The sequence below is a fragment of the Capricornis sumatraensis genome, chromosome 21, assembly GCF_032405125.1.
Source record: "Capricornis sumatraensis isolate serow.1 chromosome 21, serow.2, whole genome shotgun sequence".
NCBI classification, from domain to species: Eukaryota; Metazoa; Chordata; class Mammalia; order Artiodactyla; family Bovidae; genus Capricornis; species Capricornis sumatraensis.
Genome location: NC_091089.1, coordinates 40,604,530 through 40,617,173, shown reverse-complemented (window position 1 = coordinate 40,617,173; position 12,644 = coordinate 40,604,530). Strand labels below are relative to the sequence as shown.

Sequence of the window (12,644 nt, the reverse complement as noted above, 5' to 3'; positions counted from 1 at the left end):
AGACTCCGTACTACGTTCATTGCACTATGATTCTTCCCTATAAATGAAAAACTGTATGGTGGCAAAATATTCCATTTTCTTCTGTGCCATGTTTGTAGGTGTGCTTGGTGGAGAAGCATTTAGACATTACCTAACATTTATTCAGAGCTTACTATGTGCCAGGAGCTTAAAGATTCCTTTGGGAATTCCCTGGTGGTCTAGTGGTTAGGACTCTGCACTTTCACTGCAAGGGGCATGGGTTCAATTCCTGGTCAGGGAACTAAGATCACAAAAGGTATGCAGCATGGCCAAAATAATTGTTTTAATCTTAAACATATAGATAGATCCTAGAGAAGGGATAGGCTACCCACTCCCGTATTCTTGCCTGGAGAATCCCCATGGACAGAGGTGCCTGGGGTCTACAGTCCATGGTGTTGCAAAGAGTCAGACACAACTGAGTGACTAAGCACAACACAGCCTATAGATATAAAGATAGATAGATTCCTTTAATGAAACATTTAGGTTGAATTATATATCATTTCTATATTTGGACACTTCAAGATTCTAAAACATGTCATTCCTAATTATTTTTTGCCCCAGGCAATATATTTTGGTCATAGATATTTAATGAATTTTTCTCTCTTGTTCTTAAATGACAGAGATTTCACACTAACATCAAGTACCATATCAATTAGAACTAAAAGACAGGATTGTTGTAAAGCAAATGAAAGTGTTTCAATTTATTTATTTTAGTTTTTAAAAATGTTTTGAATCCCACAGCCTCTGGTCCTCAGAGGTTGATATAGAATAACATGCAAATACCTTTTCGTCTTGTTAATGGTTTCCTTCACCATGCAAAACTTTGAAGTTTGACTAGGTCCCATTTGCTTACTTTTGGTTTTATTTTCCTTTCTCGAGGAAACAGATCCAAAATATTATTGCTAAGACAGTGCCAGAGTGTACTGCCTGGGTTTTCTTCTAGGAGTTTTGTGTGTTACATTTCAAGGTGCAAACTACTAGGTATAAAATACCCACGTGTACAAGGGTGTAACATACAGCTTAGGGAATATAGCCAATATTTCATTACTTTACATGAAGTACAATCTATAAAACTATGGAATCACTATTTGTACATCTGAAACTAATATAACATTGTAAGTCAAGTATATATCAAATTTTTTAAAAAGAACATGCAAATACATTCAAGCATCAGGCTGCCAACTCTCACTCTGCACATATAGTACCAACCCAGCTGATGGCCTGACCTTCTAATTAGGCATCTCCAACCCTGGTCATTGTGTCCTCTGACTCTCAGCTATAGGGGGCCAATCAGAAAGACACTTCTGTTTGTCCTTATTTCTAAAGTTAGAGAGCCACTGAAAAATGTTCTTCTACAAAAACACAATCAGTAAATGGAAAGGTAACTAACAGTCAGAGTGCTTGATTCAAGGAGTCTTACTTCAGGGTCTCATAGCTATCTATCCAACAAGCAAGCACGTCTTAAGCATTTACTTTATAGAAGGTGCTTTGGGAGAAACGAAGATGGATCACAGTGTCTCTGATGAATAATGAGCGTGGTGGGCCGTACACTGGATGGTCTAAAAAAAGCAGTGTTTTTCAAACCAGTAGCAGCAACCAATTAGTGATTGGTGAAATCAATACAGTGGGTCACAAACAACATTATTTTTAATTAAATAGAATACAATAGAAGAAAGTAGGAAAGGAGAGAGAGTACGTGACACGCAGAGAGATTAAGTAGTTCTTTCTTTCAGTGGTGTATGTGCTTGTACTGCTTTCCAAAGTAAGATGTACTTCTTACTGTGAAACATAGTCAAACACTGTTTAAAAGCTCCTGCTTTAGAGAGAGAAAAGAAAACAAAAGCCTTGGGCTCAAGAAGCTTGCAGCTTGCTGGGAAGATAAAGCTAATTAATGAACACAGAACTCTTTGGATAAAGGAGCTCATGACTCAGGGCTAAAATCAATCTTGCTGATTTCGCATCCCCCATGGGATTGTTAGTGTGTTAGTGTTAGTTGCTCAGTCGTGTCTGACTCTTTGTGGTCCCATGAACTGTAGCCTGCTAGGCTCCTCCATCCATTGGATTTTCCAGGCAAGAATACTGGGGTGGGTTGCCATTTCCTTCTCCAGGGGATCTTCCCATCAGGGATCAAACCCAGGTCTCCCACACTGCAGGCAGATTCTTTACCATCTGAGCCACCCATGGGATTATGACCAGGGGAAAAATCACCATGACTGTTTATTACTCCTACGTCCTCCTCGAACTCTGGGCTCTCAGATTCCTGGACCACACACCTCGGGGACCCATCTCAGATGTCCTGCTTGTTCCTCTCTGGTTCCTGAGGTTTCATCAGTGCCCAATGGGCACAGCTCTTGGGCACTTCTCTATTCTGCGTGGGTCACCTCATCATCCTCAGAGCTTTAAATTCCCATGGTATGCCCATATTTGGTTTTCCAGCAACATTGTCCAAACTCCTAGGCTTGCATACCCAGGTCCCCATTCAACCTCTCTACTGAGATGTCTCCTGGGAGACATCTGAATATACCAACTGAATACATCCCCAGATGAACTCCTAATCTTTTTCCCCCATCTCACCTCCCTTAGGCCTCCTCATCTGAGCTAATGGGAATTCAATCCATCCACTGATGAGGCCAAAACCCTTGGAGTATTCATAACTCACTTTCTCAATGAGACCTTTCATGACCGTGCACACCCCTCAATACTGCACAGCCCGCCAGGCTCCCTCTTCCACAGGCACCTTCTGGTCCCCTCCACTGCTTCCTGTTTCTCCATAGCACACATTCATAACTCCTCCTACCCTCAATCCCATATCCAAATCATCATTAAGAAACCTACTGGTAGGCTTCCCTGTTGGCTCAGTGGTAAAGAATCTGGCTGCCAACGCAAGAGATACAGGTTCAGTCCCTTTTCCAGGAAGACCCCACATGCCACGGAGCAACTAAGCCAGGCACAACTGTTGAGCCTGTGCTCTAGAGCCTGTGAACTGTAACTTCTGAGGCCCACATGCCATATAACCCATGCTCAGCAACAAGAGAAGCCACCACAATGAGAAGCCAAAGCATGGCAACAAAGAGCCCCCACTGGCCACAGCTAGAGAAAAGCCTGCACAGCACCAAAGACCCAGCACAGCCATAAAAAAAAAACAAAACCCACCACCGGCCCCATCACCACATCCGCCTCTACCTCCACTGCAGTCTGGATCAATGCATGAGCGCCACACACTGTCCCTCTGACCCTATCAGCCCATACCCTCCTCTAGCTATTCTCAACCAGCACCTGAAGTGGTCCTTTTAAGCCAGAGTGTATCCATCTGTCATCAAAGCCTCCAATCTCTTCCCATCTCACCCTGAGTCAGAGCCACAGCCATCACTGTGGCCTGCAAAGCCCAGATGAACTGCACCCCTCTCCTGCCTGTCGGTCATCACGCACAGCTGTGCTCACCTTCCGTCTCCTCTCCCTCCACTCCCACCCGGCCTCCCCTCAGGACCTTCACGCTTCTTTCATCCTCAAGCACTCATCCTGCAGACCTCAGGGCTAATCCCCCAATCCTACCTGATCTTTACCCTGAGGTCCACCTTCTCAGTGAGACCGTCCATGACCATGCACACCCTTCAGTACTGCATATCCGGCCAGGCTCCCTCCTCCACAGGCACCCCCTGGTCCTCTCCCCAGCTTCCTGTTTCTCCACAGCACACTCCATCTAACTTACATTCTATCTTATCAATGTCCATTTTCCTTGTTCCCCACGAAGGCAGATTATTTTTCTGTTTATACATTGCCACGTCCCGAGTGGATAAACAGCACCTATTTCACAGTAATGTGCACTGAAGAATAAATATGCATTTAATAAGTGAATGAATATTTTTACAACATTTTGGAAAAAAGTCACAGAAGAAATGGTACTTTTACCTCCAGCTTAACCACTAAGCAAAGAAAAAGAGCATCGTCATAAAGTTTGCTTTAAGAAACCTCACCTCAAACCCTGCAATGAGTGCTCCGGGTGGAACATGCCCTTTCAGTGGACCTTGAGCTAGTTTGGAAATCCAGGTCGAGGTAGCTGATGGATGGATGTATCTATCACTCTTATCTGTGCACAGGCCTTAGTGACAACTCCTGTTAGTCCTAGATATCTTGCTGCCTGGAGGACGTGGGTTGAAATACAGGCTTAAAGAGCAGATCCTCAGGAGACCATGTTCCCATCCAATGATGATGGAAGTGGAATAGTTCGTGTTACACGTGTGCAAAGGAAACTTAGAATATTCGATTCTTTATAGATTCATGTAATTTGAAAGATGATGGTATCATTATATTAGAGTGAACAGTATTCAGAAGGGAAGCATTCTATTTTGGCCCATTTGAATGCATTACACTTTGAGGTGTTGTAACTTGGAATAGTAACTTGGAATAAAAAGTCCAAACGGCACCAAGACGGAGTAGTAAACAGACAATAGTGGTAAAAAGCAGAAAATGTCTACTTGGGTCTCTTCTTAAATCTATTGAGTTTTTTGAAAAATAGATGTCAAATAGCTCAGTGAATTATTCACAAGTGTAATAATTTATAGCCTCATCTGAGAAACTTAGTGTCCCCAAATTTATGCTAAAGAAAAATATTTGCTGAAATTCAATTCAAAACTCATAATTTTGAAGTTAAGTATTAATACTGGAAATGATTGACTTGATATTTCATTGACCGTAAATGGGCTCTAACATTTGTTCCCAAGATTATCAGACTTTTAATTTCTAAGGGTGTGAGAGTTCTAAGGGTATGGATGAGAGAGTTGGACTATAAAGAAAGCTGAGCACCGAAAAATTGATGCTTTTGAACTGTGGTCTTGGCGAAGACACTTGAGAGTCCCTTGGACAACAAGGAGATCCAACCAGTCCATCCTAAAGGAGATCAGTCCTGAATATTCATTGGAAGGACTGATGCTGAAGCTGAAACTCCAATACTTTTGCCACCTGATGTGAAGAACTGACTCATTTGAAAAGACCCTGAGAAAGATTGAAGGCAGGAGGAGAAGGGGACGACAGAGGATGAGATGGTTGGATGGCATCATCAACTCGATGGACATGAGTTTGAGTAAACTCTGGGATTTGGTGATGGACAGGGAGGCCTGGCGTGCTGCAATTCATGGGGTCACAAAGAGTCGGACACCACTGAGCAACTGAACTGAACTGAAGTTCTAAGGGAAAAGATGCTCATAGCATTTGACAAGGACTGGGTTCTCCATGGGCTTCCCAGGTGGCGCTAGTGGTAACGAACCTGCCTGCCAGTGCAGAAGACTTAAGAGACATGGGTTCAGTCCTTAGGTTGAGAGGATCCCTTGGAGGAGGGTGTGGAAACCCACTCCAGTATTCTTCCCTGGAGAATCCCCATGGACAGAGGAGCCTGGCAAGCTACAGTCCATTGGGTCACATAAGTCAGACATGACTGAAGTGTTAGAAAGCATCCACGGGGTCTCCACACACACTGGGAGATTTATAAAAATTTAGCCAACACTAAAGTTCAGTTTTGATAGATGGTTTTTCTACACCTGGGCTTCTATTGACCCCAGGAGGAAGATTACTAACCTCCTACCCATATCTCTGCTTCTGAACAACAGACACAGAATTCTGGTTTACCTCAGAGGATTCGATTTATGGAACTATATAGCACAGACACCTACACACTAGTGACTGCAAAAATAATGGAAAAAGATGACGGCTCAACTAGTCATGCCAACCAACAGACCTGCCTCCAGTACATCAGAAAGACATGTTAGCAATGAATGGTTGCTTTAAAAACTAAGGCAGGGCTCTAAATTAGCTTATCTTCTATATAGTCAGTGAAACTAAATATAACATATTTATTATAGACCTAAACCCTCTGTTGTTTTTATCTTGCTATCTATTAAAATGTCTGTGTTCTTGCTCATATTTCACTAAAACTTGCAGCCAGCTATTACTGCTGGGTGACGGGCATTCTGTGAACATTACTTTTGAAAGTCTTTTGGTTCTTTCAAGCAACTGTCACCATCTGTCATGGGTTTTAAAATGTTATAGCACTGGGGACTTCTCTGGCTGTCCAGTGGTTAAGCCTCCAACACTTCTACTGTGGGGGACATGGGTTTAATCCCTAGACAAGGAACTAAGATTCTGCATGTGCTAAGTCGCTTCAGTTATGTCCAACTCTTTGCAACCCTATGGACTGCAGCCTCCCAGGCTCCTCCATCCATGGCTAGAATACTGGAATGGGTTGCCATGCTCTCCTCCAGGGGATCGTCCTGACCCAGGGATTGAACCTGAATCTCTGACGTCTCCTGTATTGGCAGGCGAGTTCTTTACCTCTGAATGCCACTTAGCAAAAAAAGCAAAAAAGAAAAAAAGGTTATAGCATTGTATCCCCTAGCAACTTAATGCTTGAGTTTTATGTTTAATGGAAAATTACTAAGTTTTGAAACTTGCAGTCAGCAGAATGATATGATGAAAAGAGCATAGAAATTTGAGTGAGACAAATGTGGCTTTCAATTCTATGATTTACTAGCTGTAACATTTAGAGTACGTTATTTAATACCAGTAAGTCTCAATTTTATCATCTTTTCAGTGTAATGAATAACAACACTGGAGTTTTGTATAATATTACATGAGAGAAAGCTTGTGTAGCAGGGATTATAAAATGGCTACCAGCAGGTCCTAAGGCTCCTTGCTCCCCTATAGATGCACTGAAGGAGAGGAAACATCTTTGTCCCAGATCCCAAGCCAAGGTCCAGAGGTGCTGGCTGATTGAACAGGCTGAGGCCAAACACGTAGTGCTGGAGGATACGATAAGCCAGCTCTTCTGCTACTCCTGAAACACGTGGACGTGGAGGGAGCAAGGTTTCCCCCAGGCAAAACCATGGGGATGTGACGACAAGAATCAGAAGTAGCAAAACCCACAGATGTTCACTACAATCGAAATACAGGGTGGGCAATGAATAAAAATTCATTGTCCTCCCCTGTCCTCATATCATACCAGTATATACTGTACCGTAGGTACTTTCTTGCTGTGGTATCACAAGGGTCTTCCCAGATCGTACCTGCTTTGACATCAACATCCCCTTGGTGATATTTTCTACTGGCTCCTGAAGAGCAGTGGCTCCTTCCCCTCCTTTGAGGGCTCACAGACCTTGCCCCTCTGTATTTCTCCTGCAGACCCATTTCCCAGCACAGATCCATTCAGCTCCAAAGGAACAGCTTCACCACCAAGAAGAGGATTGATATGAACTATTGAATACAAGCCCAGTAGGCAACACAGAGGCACTAAAATGTAATACTTAATCCAGCTTGATTTGTTGTAAAGCTGTTTTTACTCTTTTCTTTCATCCATCCCCAGATTTGTCTGAACCACTTAAAACTTGTCAACCCCTTTGAGACAAGACTGTGTTTTGTAAAACGTTTTTGGTGTATCTCCCTGGCACCTGCCCTGGTGCATGGTACCCTGTAGATACCTGTAAATGTTCACGGGTGAGACCGGCTCTGTAGGGTAACAGTGAGTGAATTACCATTGGAGAGCACTATTACAAAGTTCTATTCAAGGGCATCTGTGTTGTTGTATGGCAGAAAGCAATACAACACTGTAAAAATTTTTTTTTAATTTTAAAAAGTAACTATAAAAAATGTTATTTGGAAAAAGATGTGGCAAAGGGTATTAACCCTATGTGTGGAGTCTAAAACGAAATGATACAGATGAATTTACTTGCAAAACAGAAAAGAGACTCACCGACTTAGAGAATGAACTTATGGTTGCTGCAAGGAAAGGATGAGCAGAAGAGAGAGTTAGGGAGTTTGGGATGGACATGTACACACTGCTGTATTTTAAATGGATAACAGCACAGGGAACTAGTACTAATGTACAGCACAGGGAACTCTGCTCAATGTTTATGTGATCACCTCTATGGGATAAGGAGTTTGGGGGAGAATGGATACATGTATATGTATAGCTGAGTCCCTTTGCTTGTCACCTGAAACTATCACAACATCGGCTATTCCCCAGTACAAAATAAAAAGTAAAAAAAAAGAAAAAAGAATTTTACCCAAGGGAAAAAAAAGAGGTAGGTATTTACTCCTGTCCTTAAAAGGTAATTTTTTAGGCAATCTGGAAGCAAATTAAGTTTTACACCAGCTTTGGGGTGCAAGGGGAGTTGGAAAGGGCGGTTGCCAGGGAAATCTGCTTGCAAAACACCAATCAGGCCTTGGGATCTACACATCGTGTAATTGTAATTTTCCTATTCTTGCTCTTTTTTTTTCCTGCTTTTGCTCTGAGAAGAGCAAGCTAAAAAGGCTACAGGGACATTTATGCCAAGTCGCTTTTGTCAAGTTGAAAGCTGTGTGGAGCAGGAAGGCAGTTCTGCCAGCTGCAAAGAAGATGCAAAGGAGCAGAGTGAGTAGGGAATCTGAGAGCTCACTAAAAGTGCTTAGAAGGCCAGTGCATCCCAGCCATTTCCGTACAGAGTACAGAGGAAGGCTGGACCCTGAAACCCAGGGCGAAGTCTTCTTACAAATGCTGAAAAGCTACCGGAGTGCTTGGAGGCCCCCATAGCACCCTTGGGAGTGTGGCCGTCCTGAAGGTGTTCTGGTTCCCCAAAAACTGTCCATGCATTTCAAGTAAAAATCGATAACAATCATTGGTAAGGGCACCACAAAATGGTGAAGAAGCAATGCTACTATATCTCATAATTATATTCCACACTTATTATTTTATTATTATTTTAAAACTTTTATCTGTGCTAGCCAGTTAGGGATTAGATAATATGTATGCTTATTTTTTTAAGATTTTTTTCTTGATGTGAACCACTTTTTGAAGTCTTAATTGAATTTTTTTTACAATTGAATTTTTTAGCTTCTGTTTTATCTTTTGGCCACAAGGCATGTGGGATCTTAGCTCCCAGTGCAGGGATCGAACCCACTCCCCCTGCACTGAAAGGTGAAGTCCCAACCACTAGACCACCAGGGAAGTCCCTGTATGCTTATTTTAATAGTGACTCTTTTTTTTTGGTACATTTTTGGAAAAATACAGAGTGTGGGAGCACAAACTCCATTTTTAAGTTTATTTGTCCATGCACTCAATTAACATGCCTTCCTCAGAGGTGGGGTGATACACTCAAAGCTTTGGCATCAGAAAGATACAGATTCCTATTTGTGATGATGACCTTGGTCAGGTCAGTCCAGCTTTCTGAGTCTTAGTTTTGCAGCAGTAAAGTAGAAATGGGAGCGTCTGTTTCACAGGACAGCTAGCGGGATTAAAATAGAGTCACAAGGTATCAGCTCCAGCCCTAGAATGCAAGATTATTCCATAAATATCAGGTCCCCAGCTCTCCTTTCCTAAGTACAGGCTCTTCTGTTTACCTTTCCTCATCAGGCTCAGGAAAGGTCAAACAGGTTGACCCCCCTCAGCCGTAGCCACATGCCCTTATTTGCCTCTTTACTTTAATTGAAATACTCAATTGTTGAAGAAATCAACAACTGCTAAAGGGTAGCCCTGCAAAGATAAGCCTATTATTGACACCCACCATTTTAATCACAGCTCTTCCTTGCTATATCGTCTTTATTTCTACCTAATGAACCAAATGCCAGAGTTATCTATTCCAGCTTCTTTGGTCCCCAATGAAATAGAAACTTGCTTTAAATTTACCTCTGTCTTAGGTTTATGTGTTTTCCTCCCCAGTCTCTACAGTCCAGAACTGCTCACAGAATGGCCCCAGCCTCCCCTGGTATATTTCAGGATACATGCTCCATTTCAGCTGTCCCGGCTTTCTAAGTGTCTGCATTCCTTTTGTGGCTCTCAGATTTCCCCAAATCTCACGCATTTCCATCACCCCAAACCGCACCATCCAACTTCCCATCCTGAGATAATCCACTCTCGAGGAGTCACTCACACATGGCTTCATCTCCCAGCCATCGTCTTCCAGCCCATTGCTGGCACAGAATGTCTGACTCTGTCTACTTTGAGTTAGACTCTATGACAGCAGCTCAGCCACACCTCATGCACATTGGAAGGGCCTATTAAAATAAGCCTTTCCATGTCTACAATAGTATTTCTTATATTTCAAGGCATGTCATTCTTTATTAATTTTTTTCCTCCAGAGAGAGTTTAAACTCTCAGAAGTTGTTGTCTTATCTGAAATGTGTTCTTCAGATGATTATGAAATGACAGCTGGGGGCTTTCCAGGTGGCTCAGTGGTAAAGAATCGCAGGAGATGTGGGTTCGATCCCTGGGTCAGGAAGATTCCCTGGAGGAGAAAATGGCAACCCCTTCCAGTATTCTTGCCTGGAAAATCCCTTGGACAGAGGAGCCTGGTGGGCTGCGGTCCATGGGGTCACAAAGAGTCAGACACGACTGAAGCACACAGGCGCACAGAATGACAGTTGTTCCTCCCAAAACAACCAAGATCTAAATATAGAGGGGAAAAAAAAATCTCTGGACTGTGTACAGCAGACCCCTCCTTGGGCACGGTGTCTCTCTGAATGAACTACAACCCCTCTGGACTTCAGTTTCTTTATTTCATAAGCTGAGATTATAATACTTACTCTCCTTATCCTTCAAGGCAGTTATAATGGTCATGAGACTGTGTAAACTTACGGTTTTTTGCAAAAGCATGACATAAATGAATGCTAATTGTTATTAATCTGATCAGTATGAAATACGAATATTACATCCTATCATCACTATCCCAGAATACACCCATTCTTATTCTTATTTTGTACATATTCTTTAAAGGGCTGTTGGATTGCTTTCTGAGTTCCATATTTTTTCACATTTTAGCATCTTTGATATTGGAATGTATCATGTAATCTATAGAGTGTTGGAGTTTAATTGGTGGTATTTCTTTCTTAGTGATACAAAAAATATTGAGGAGCTTGCACTGGTATCTTGGATTCAGTCAACCTGGGCATTTGGAGCTTAGGGGAAAGTGGAGGAAGGGTAAAAGCAGAAGTACCTTGTCTGTTCAGAATGGAGATTCTATTAACCAAGCGGGGATAAGATAACCACTCCCCCCACCCAAAAAAACATCAGCCAAGAGTTTGAGACATTCAGAAAGAAGAAATTACCTTGAATGATACCACTTTGTGGGAGGAGATTTTTTAAGGACCCCCAGGTTACTATACTTTAGCTCACAGGTCTTCTGGAACTAGTATGACACTATTTCAACTGAGTTTTGGGAAGCCTAAAAAAAAATTGGCAGTATCACAGGAATAGTCCACTTCCAAAGATCTTAGAAGAGAGATAAATACGTTTTTGAGATGGTAGGCCAATTTAGGAGAGAGAATTTTTACTATAGGAAATATATATAATACAATAATATATTTTATAATTTTCATATATATGAGATTTTTTAAATAATTTTCTCTTGTTGCATTATGAGGGCCCATCATTCAGTGCCCATGACACTATTTCAACTAAGAAAGCATCTTTATTCTGTACTTAGAGGATGACAGCAGCTAGATATGGTCATTCCTTGTCAGAGATAGGTCTTCTGTCCTCCTGAACCATGACATAGCGTTTAAAGTATAGTCTGGCTGTCTCTAAAATAGAAAAATGCATGCTAATCCTCATTTTGTTCTCTCAAAAATAAAATTCCCCATTGCAGTTTCGTGCGTAAACATTTGCATTTAAAAACAAATAATCCTCCTTCTCTCTAACCCATAACTATGGTTAAACTCTTAACTTTTATCAGGAGAAGGGCATGGCAACCCACTCCAGTATTCTTGCCTGGAGAATCCCATGGACGAGGAACCTGGTGGGGTCACAAAGAGTCGGACATGATGGAAGCGACTTAGTATGCATGCATGCACCATTTATTGCAATTTCTTTTAGCATTTGCTGGATCTAACTGCCCCGCCAAGCTCCTTCAGGCAATCAGGACGTCTAGCTTGCCTGTCTTCAACAAGTGTCCAGGCCACTCCGCTGTCTGCTCCAGTTTCCCTTTGTTATTAAGACAAAGACTTCCGTTTTGTAAACCATGAGGAACAGTAGTAGAAGGACCTTCTCAGAGAGCTGCTGCTGCTGCTGCTGCTAAGTCGCTTCAGTCATGTCTGACTCTGTGCGACCCCAGAGATGGCAGCCTACCAGGCTCTTCTGTCCCTGGGATTCTCCAGGCAAGAACACTGGAGTGGGTTTTTTCCGTGGATTTACCTGAAGCTTTTCTCTCTGTCCAAGTGACGCAGACGGACACAGAAGCCTTGACTAGATCACAGGGTAGCTGCAGCACCTGATAGTTCATGCTCTGGGCCCCTGGACAAACTAGTGTGCATTTCTTTGAAAACACTGTAACCAACCACTGCCTCTCTTTTGCTTCTGAGTTTAAGAGACTCCTAATAAAAACAGTTGCTCAATTGTAGCAACTTTACTGGCCCTGATTGTTCAGCAACAGTACTTCTCTTCTCCAAAGTCTTGATGTTCAGATTTCCTTACATTTTTCCTCGAGTTAGTTTCTGTATTAGTTTACATGTATTGTAATAATTGTAAAATTGTAATTGTAGGTTTTCTCTCAGTGTATGAATAATGTATTGATTTTTAAAATCCATTCCGTGCAGGTCACTTCCATAAACTTCTTCAGATGTTCTCATTTGAAAAATATGTTTAATTGAAATATATACACATTAAATAC

General features: G+C 42.1%; 1 protein-coding gene and 1 non-coding gene across 13 annotated transcripts in view; both read left to right on the top strand.

Annotated features, from left to right (window-relative positions):
- The window catches only part of DLGAP1 (DLG associated protein 1), a 300,524-nt gene that overhangs the window by 59,842 nt on the left and 228,038 nt on the right, over positions 1-12,644 (top strand). For 4 of the 12 annotated variants that reach the window (XM_068993904.1, XM_068993905.1, XM_068993910.1 and 1 more), the window contains exon 2: positions 8,303-8,416. The exons of the other annotated variants lie outside the window; for them this stretch is intronic. In XM_068993904.1, coding sequence (XP_068850005.1) covers positions 8,303-8,416 — 114 coding nt within the window. The remainder of the gene's footprint in view (positions 1-8,302; positions 8,417-12,644) is intronic. 12 annotated transcript variants of the gene reach the window in all.
- TRNAE-UUC (transfer RNA glutamic acid (anticodon UUC)) lies at positions 187-259 on the top strand. The gene has a single exon. It is a non-coding gene; the product is annotated as a tRNA-Glu (tRNA).